The sequence below is a fragment of the Pygoscelis adeliae genome, unplaced genomic scaffold, assembly GCF_000699105.1.
Source record: "Pygoscelis adeliae isolate BGI_AS28 unplaced genomic scaffold, ASM69910v1 Scaffold155, whole genome shotgun sequence".
In the NCBI taxonomy this organism is placed as follows: Eukaryota; Metazoa; Chordata; class Aves; order Sphenisciformes; family Spheniscidae; genus Pygoscelis; species Pygoscelis adeliae.
The window spans coordinates 4,069,246-4,078,263 of NW_008824932.1; the positions used below are offsets into that span (position 1 = coordinate 4,069,246).

General features: G+C 41.0%; 1 protein-coding gene across 2 annotated transcripts in view; it reads right to left on the bottom strand.

Annotated features, from left to right (window-relative positions):
• Positions 1–9,018, bottom strand: part of DOCK10 (dedicator of cytokinesis 10) — a 140,464-nt gene that overhangs the window by 53,062 nt on the left and 78,384 nt on the right. For both annotated transcript variants that reach the window (XM_009325057.1, XM_009325059.1), the window contains exons 15-19: positions 7,861–7,983; positions 6,475–6,554; positions 3,280–3,467; positions 2,575–2,640; positions 1,611–1,703 (exon numbers count right to left, since the gene is read on the bottom strand). In XM_009325057.1, the coding sequence (XP_009323332.1) occupies positions 1,611–1,703; positions 2,575–2,640; positions 3,280–3,467; positions 6,475–6,554; positions 7,861–7,983 (550 nt within the window). The remainder of the gene's footprint in view (positions 1–1,610; positions 1,704–2,574; positions 2,641–3,279; positions 3,468–6,474; positions 6,555–7,860; positions 7,984–9,018) is intronic.

Consider the following 9,018-nt stretch of genomic DNA (forward strand, 5'->3'; position numbering starts at 1 on the left):
AACTAAAGAGTGATGGACCCTGCTTAGAAGTGGTCACCTGCGCTCTAGCAGCCACAAATAGCCACCACCATTCTCTCATTTTCAGGATGACCAAAACCAAAACTGACATCTCTGCTACTGCTTCATCATCATTTCATGGCAAAGACCAAGTAATAAAGGCTGACACAAAAACAAACTTTTATTTACGATTTCTGCTCAGTCTTAAATCCCATATCATGCCATCCATGAATCCCTACAGATTGGGTTTGAGGTATTATTAACCTATTGGAATAAAAATGCAAAGTAATCAAAACATGTTACCACAGGAACTAATGAAAAAGACCCCTTGCCCTTGGGAGCTATGATGAAGTTTACCCAAGCTAATCCCATGATTAAAGTAAGGTTTAGAAATTGTTGATAACGGTTCCAGTGTTAAATCAGCTTATGGTTAAGAATCTAATACCATAAACATAGCTATGAAATGGGCATTCATATGTGGAGATTAAGACAACTTTCTTGATAACATACTACATTCTCTTAAAGACTACACTTGTTGTACTAGGAACATTGAGGACAGGTGCACACCTCTTCCAGCCAAATCAGCTATTAGGATCTGAATTCAGCTCTTTGTTCAAGTTGAAAGCAATCTGCCCAAACCAGATGGCTCCCTAGCATCACATGAAGGACATTTTCAGATGTGTTAAAAGCCAAAACACTGCTCACAAAGGAGAATCGGGGGGTTCAAGATCTCTGAAGATGTAATGCTTTAAGTTCCACCTCAGTTCCTAAACGTGAATCTTAAAATTGATAACTTCACAGGTAATTGTACATTATCTGCTGGTCTTGCCCCTGTCATGTTATCAAAGGAATTTTTAGCTGAAAAAGGAAGTTTTTCCAAGATCGAGCCAACAGTTTGGGAAATGCTGGCTATATACTAACGCTGTTTGCCAGCCTTATCACTACACATAAAGCAGTAGTGGAAAATCCAGAACAGACACGTGACATTCCCAGGCCATCAAACACACGAGTCACTGAAAGGGTGAAATTAAGTTCACCTGCAGAAAGCCTGGGGAACCAATACTTGGTGTTGGTGAAACAAAGATGCATGTGCGACTACCGTTGGGCAAAGGCCAACGTATGAACTCTATTCTATACCTGCATCCTCAAAAGCACCAGCTAAATGACTTGCTGCAGCCACTACACGTCACTGTACATTCCGTTCAGACCACCGCATCAACAAAAATGCCCCAACGCAGATCTTGTATCTCAGAGAGGGATTTGCTCTAATATTTGGCTCCACCCTTCATCGTAATGTTTACTGTTCCCATTAAATTCAGAGATGCAGCTGGACCCTCAATGTAATCCAGACATGCATTTTAGAGAGCTAGACTGTTCCTAATTAATTCTACAGCATCTTAACTGTACTCAGAACATCTTACAAAAGGAAGGATTCACTGGGTTGATTTAAGAAAAAAAAACCCAAACCTGAGACTGTATGTAAATCTACATAACACGGGCCCATCCAGAAACACAAGCAATTATAAAAGAAGTATTCTCTACACGTATTTTTCTGTCTCATTGGCAAACACGTGGGATTGGCAGACATTTAATGAAAGAAAAAGCAGACTGACCTCGTCATAGAAATCAGGATTCTGGGAATGATGTAGCACAGCGGTGTGGGCTGCCGTTGTAAATAACGGTCCACCTGGCTTCCCATAAATACACTGATAAAAGTAACATGCTTCAATTACATTGTGAAATTCTGCTGATGATACTAGTCTTGGTATATCTAATATGCACGTACATTGAAAACAATATCATGAAAGATTTATAATTACTTTGATCAAATATTAAAAGAAATATTTTAAGTGCTCAAACCTGCTATTTTTTATACACACTTCCAGTAAAAGTCCATTGATTCTGGGAAAATTACCCTACCCACTACTAAGCAATGCAGACTCCTTAGACTTCTTCCTCGCTGTTATCAATTTCAGAGTTTTCTGCAAAAAGCTTTACAAAAGCTATTTTACTTTTATGCATTTCAATTCACAATACAATGCCTTTACTGACTTTTCAACGTTACAAAAGCTACACCAGTTAACAATCTCCTTGCTGGCAGAGTACAGTCTGGAGGCTCTTGATTACTGAGTGATAGCAACTTTATTTACTGGTGGGGAAACTACAGTACAACAATACTACGCAATAGCTCTTGGTCAATAACAAAGTTAATAACTAAATCTAAGGTTCTTCTAATTTTGTGCCTCACTCTTTTCAATCAAGTGTCCTGAGCTCAGTGAGAAAAGTAGGGTAAACGGTAAATTTTAGAATAAGCAAGTTGCACTGTAAAAAATGGTTAAGTTTTGTAATACTGTCTTTCCCCTCCACCAGTCAGAAAGCTGGCACTGCAAAACGGCACTGTGAGCTGGAATCGTCGTGAGCAGCTGGGATCAAGCAGAACCACAGTGCAAATGTAGGAGGATGCATGACAACATTCACTCTTTAATTGTTCTGGGTTAGTATAGCCCCGATTCCTGGGTTTTATAAGTAATGTCCTCAGAAACATTGTTCTCTGAATATACTCTTGTTGTGGCTCACCTTCAGTGGCTTCGCTCCTTCTTCATCAGAGCTTTTAAATTCAATGCACACTGTTATATTCCGTGCCTGAAAAGACAGGAACATATTAAAGCTTAGATCAGAAATGGGGTACCCGTAAAAACACAGGCAAACTATAAGGGCTGAAATAAGCTCTTTTCAAAATCTAGGGGAAACATGCAGATGGTGTATCAACATTGAAAATGCCTTTAGGTCACAGTGATATCACCAGAAATAATATTTCCAGGAAGAACTGGCAAAACGCAAGCCAGGCCTCAAATTGACTGTGTAGAAGCAGATTATAAAGTGACCAGCACTTACCTGTGTCTTGTCCTTAATTAATTTTCAATCACCATGAAAACACAAGTAGTACTCAAGTTTCATTTAAGAACTACAAATAATATCCAGATTAATTTTACCTGCCCACAACCTTTCATTAAAACACAGCCCTTCTGAAAATTGTGAAAGAGCTATTACCACATTCTCTCTCTTTGAATCACTGATACAACTTAAAATTAATCCATAGATTCATTTCATTAAAACTGTACCAATGTTTTACGATTGCAAAAATTGAAAAAGATCAAAAGCCAAGTCAGGGACTCGCATCACCATTTTCCCCTCCTTTATGATGACTACTCCTTCATTTCAGTGAGAGCTCACGCAGTACACTGCTACCCAACGTTGGCCTGAATTGGTCACATACTGTACCTTGTTGAAGTATTTTTGGCTATCATACTTGAGGTGTTTTGGGTATATGTATATTTGGTTCTTGTATACTCTGTAAGGTCGAGAATATTTTGTTGATTCCTGTACAAACTCCTCAACCTCCACTGTAGGTTGATGCTCCTTTATGTCATTAAATGGCTTGATTGGAATAAAAGATGAAGTTACACAGTCTTCAAAAGAACAGAAAAGAAAGCCGTCACATATTATGTTTGTTTTTACGGTCTCACTACTAAGAATAAGTAATATTGACAAGGAACAAGTAAAATCCTGCCTTAACTTGCAAAGACTAAGTAATGCTGAGATGCAACAGGTCAAATCCTGCCTTAAATTGCATCCATGTTACCTCAGAACAATTACAATATATCATCCTTAAATGGTTTACCTCACTTAAATTAAACAGTACAGTGCTGAAAACCTCTTTTGACACAAACAGCATTTGATGGCATAACAGCACCATTGGTATACGGACAGTTTCAACAGAATATGCTGAAGTGATGCTGTTTCTAATTAATTTTACAGCTCAATATCTCATTTAAGTTTTTCTGTTATCTAATAACACAGTAAATGAAATGAAGAAACAAGTAGTGCAGAACTAGATTAAATATATGATGCAATTGGGATAACTGAAATCAGATCAAGGAACAGAAGATGAAAATAAGCACTCTGTCACCCAGACAGGGAGAGATTAAGAACGGATAGCGTATACTCTGTCTGCCTGTGCCATTAAATCAGTGAGACATTTTAACTTCAGCATGGAGAACTCAAGGGCTGTTTGCACAAAAGCAGCTGAGAAGGGTCACCAACTTAGGGACGTCCCGAGCTATTTCTGGGAAAAGCAATCTGAAGGTCCTGCCTACAAATTCATTCCTCAAACCCTAGAATAATCCACAGGAAAAGCCTACCGATTTGTGGTGAGGAATCTGAAAGAAGCTGGTGATCCCTCGTACATGCTATGCCCAATTTTGTTTCCTTCTAAACTAGCACAAGAGGAAATTGCCAGCTTCAGGATAGTGCAGGTCCTCTGCAGCCCAAGCAGGTGGGGGAGAAACGGCTCTATGCCAGCTACAGCAGGGTGGTTTCTCTTCGCTTTCTTTCAAACAGACACTGAAAATTTTCTTCCCAGCCTGCTGCCCACCAAAATATGAATGTGTCCGATTGACTTGTACACCCGGCCAACAGACGTGGCTCCTGAACTAAGCTGGAAAGATCCATGTATGAAAACTTTTGTCTTTCCCAATCAAAATTAGCAGCATTAAAAGGGAACAGCTAAATTAAATCACTTGCATTTGTCAGCCAGAAGTGACCACCGTCTGCTGTAAAGAAACCTTGAGAAGGTTTATTCTTCCCAGCGCCAGCAATAGTTCCCTGTAGATGATCACGCATATTCCTGTTGGTCAGTGGAGATACTCAGGGTCACGTACAAACTTTTGAAGGTTTGCTCTTCTGCTACTAACATTCCCAGTACTTGGGAGACTCTGGCTCACTGCTCTTGGCCTACAAAGCTAAGACAGGCAGCTTTCTGTTTGGGCAAATCTCAGGCAACCCATCTTAATATATGAGGATGCGTTATGTCTTATAATTTGGCCAGCTGCCCCTCAAACTTGATTTATAAGCATTCTGATTATGTCCATTTTTGAACATCGTTAACCTTGTTTTTCATTAGAGAAATCCGGGGACCGACCCGAGGAGCAGAATGCAGTGCCAAGGCCTCTCTGCAGAGGTCTTTCTGTGCCCTCTGCACACTGCAATTCCAGTAGCCCGTAGAAAATCCACAGGGAAATAGAAATAGCGTTGAACTGAACGCAAAAAGGGGAGTAAGTAATAAATGAAGTTTTAAAATACCAATAGGTCAGATAGGAGAGCAGCTATAGCCTGCAGACTGTGAGAAGAGGTAGCGATAACAGGAAGAAGCCAGCTGGAAAATGAAGGCTCCTGCAGTCAGTTGTGAAGGTCTGGTCTCTCTGTGCCTCACTTCCATCGCACAGACATGTGCACGGAGGCAACGGCCCAGTTTGCTGCCAGCCGCACGGCTCTCGGCTACAAGCTACTCTCCGTGACTGCTCTCCACAAGAATGGAGCCTCACAGTTCGGGGGTTTAATGGGTATTTTAGAGGGGAAAGCAGGAGACATAGCAGCAACAGTACCTGCTGCTATTGCCAGCTTCGGGGCCCCGACCTTCCAGCACAAAGGACAACAAGCAGGGACCACACAGCACAGGTGTGGTCCTGTGGTCCCACGGACTTGTGCACCTTCAGGTGCCTTAGATGGTCTCGAACCTGATGTTCTCCCACAGTGGGTGGCTCTTCATTCCCCCAGTCCTCGCCTTTGCGTTCTGCGCAAGGCAAAGTGAGGGAATTTTCATTGACTTTCCACAGGAACCGGGCACTTTACTAGCACGTACCCTTTAAAGCCAGACGTTCAGTTGGCCACAGTGCACACCAAGTCAGGTAACAGTACAAGGCCCAAGCTGCTTTGGAGCATTTTGCCTACTCTGAGCTACCAGTTTCTTTTAATTTCAAAAACAAAAATTGCTTTTGAAGTGTTACTGAAACTACTTTTTTATCTAATACCATATGAAGATGGTATAAAGACGTGTGATGATAGACTTCAGAGGAATTCAATGGTCCTGAGCTTTTTGCAACAGTGGGTCACAGAACTATGGCCCTTGAAACAGAAACTTTAAAAAGAGATAAAAGGATCCAGTTAGAAGCATCTGTCTTAGCAGTTGCTGCACTGATGCCAGAATGGCCTCTGAATGAAGTCCTCCATCTAGTTAGTGTTCTTGAAACCTGCTGCATGTCCCGTATGTGCTAATTCACAGAGGATATGAACATCACAGCCCATCAACCGTGCAGGGCTATTAACCTCAAGCTACAGACGTCCACTCAGCTCTTTGGCCTAATCCCTTAGAGACCAAAGAGTGGTCCTTGGACTTTCATCACGTGTGGATTCAGCATGTTGTGTTCCGTACTGCTGGGGCATATCTGGCCAGGTACAGCACGTAACAAAGAACGGTGTAATTAAATGAAAACAAATCAAAAACACTCCCCCGCATACGTTTTTCTATACAACAACGGACACTTCTACCAGAACTGTCTCAAGGCAGCAATTATGGCTGGAAAGCCTATGACAATGTCCTATTTAATTAGAATAATTAATTATAAAGTGGAATCATACTTGGATGTTCCAAAGGAACACAATCAACTGCAATCTCCAAACAGCCAGGTATAGTCTGTATTTTGCTAATCTTCTCTGCTCTGCAATGACAGAAATGAAAACATTTTAGAAAATTAGAACAAGGGAGGTGATACCCATCATAGGAATTAATCTAAAATGAAAAACAGACCCTGATTTAAGATACAAATATATATTAAGCACATTTAACATACACCTATTGGCTATTAAATTCAAATCAAATGCAACAGCAGGATAGGAACGTGGTTTGTTTTGGGTTTTTTGTCTGTTCTTTTTTGTGTTTTTTTTTTTTTTTTTCTTTCTTGGCCTCATTCCTGCCTCCTCTTTGCAAGCAATTTATAGCATATTTTGTAGAAGAGGAAGAAACTGATGAACCAAACCTTACGAGAATTAGCTTACCCACTTTTTCTTTCTAAAATCTGATTCAGATGTTCTCTAAAAGGAATTCAATGACCACTGAGATGAGAGGAGTTCACAGCATCATGGCTTCTGCAAGTGCCATGCTGAAAAGGGACGAAGACATATTCCTTGTGCCCAAGCAATTTGGAAGTGCCAAAACTGTGATGCTAAATTCCTTCTATCTAGGAGATGCTTTAGACAGACAAACCCAGCAGTGGCGACTCTAATAAGAGTGGTGAGAATTTCAGTAAAGTTTTCTAACCAGTAACAGTACGGTGGCATAAGAGATTAAGGGCCTGATCCCATCCCTGTAGTTGACATTAAATCTTTCTATGATGTGATTTTATATAAATGGAACAGGAGAAGTTAATTAGATTAATTCATTTCTAGGCACATTTAGAGTAGAAGGGACAGGAAGAAATTCATGGTTCAATTCTCATGTCACTTTTCCAGTATAAACAAAGACTCTGCTCTAGATTTACACCTGTGTGGAAGACTATCCAGCCAAACTGCTACTCACTAATTTACACACAAACATTTGGAGAAGTTTTTTCCTTCCAATGTCCACTCTGCAGTTTGTCATGGAGATGCAAACAAACAAAAGCAAGGAGTGGGGAAACGATTAAAGAATTTCTTTTTCTTTCTTTTTTTTTTTCTTTTTTTCCCCTGAGATAACGTTCTCTTGTTGGTTACTTCACCTGCATCTCCCCTGATGGAAGCTAATTTAAGGAACCACTATCTTTAGGTTATAATAACATTTATTAACGTGCCAAACGACATTTCAGTTTTCCTGGAAAGTCCAACCTAAAGCACTCTTTGGCAGGTAATAGGCTAATGTGAAAAACACTAATTTAATACGGCCACTTGGGCACACTGTGTTAAATGAAGAAAAAAAGCTGTGAAAATTATTTTGCACAGCTTTACAAAGCTTTTATTCCTCCTCAAACCAAATTAAAAACTGTTCCTTACCTTCTGTATTCTGCTATTAGTTTAATCAAATCTTCCATGGAAATCTTATTACTTTCTTGCCTGAATAAAGGTGAGAATCGGGAGTCTCTGTCAACGTTTCCCTGATTATCTTTAAACACTGGTCTATAAAGAAAGAAAAATGACATGTTTATAAACACTCCCCCATATATATATTTGAACATTTGAAATTGTCATGTAATCTTTTCACAAGGTTATGGTATGAATTCTTACACAAATTCAAGGGTTTCCTGCAGAGCTTCACACAAGGAAGCTCTTCTGAGCTGTACATTTGCAGGAGCATAGGCCATTTCACTTTACTTGCACGTGCAGTCCCAGTCCTGCAAAGACTTAAGGCTTTGTTTAATCTTACCCGACGCAGACAGTCCCCGCTGACCTCAGAGGTGCAGTGTGACTGCTCACAGTTCGGAGTTGTTGGGGTTTCACGCCAGAACAGATCACCGCCTAGTTCAGCATCCACCGTTCTTTCCCCCCTCTTCTGTAGCTAAGTCTCACTTGAGAAAGCTGGAAGCGTAGAGCACCTCACCGGAGCCAGCCCTCCGCTCCCACCCGCCCCTCCATGGCCCTGGCTGCAAGGCTGCCTTCTCCAGCCTCTCGGCAAGCTCTTGGGGCAGCCCCAGAGAGGCCGTCCCTGGCTGAGAGCCGCTGCCCCTGAGCCTGACTGGGACTTCACCATCTTGCTCACACATCAAGGACATGACTCCTCACTTCAGCAAAGAGGCTGACTCCTTATTTCAAGGAAGCATTTTGAAGAATTCTTTACATCAATACGTAGTTTCGTCCAAGAAGTTAGTATCCAGTGAAAATCATGATAAATAACAGAAATCATAGCAAGATGTCAAATCCAAACCGCTACCTCTCACCACATAAAGAAACGTATGCTTTTGCAGATCCAGGTTAGAGACCTCTGCTGAATCTTCCTATGCATTAAATCTGTTCTGTGTCCTCCAGGAGCATGACACCAACTCACTGGGGCTTAGCTTTCCTTCAGAAAACAAGTTTGCGGAGCATCGACTAAATTTTTGGTGAACCAGCTACAAAGCGCCAAATGAAATGGAAAAAAAAGGATAGCCGTCTATAACTGGGAACAGTAAGTATCAGCTGTTGTGCGCACAGGAAAACATCCCCAGATATTTCCCT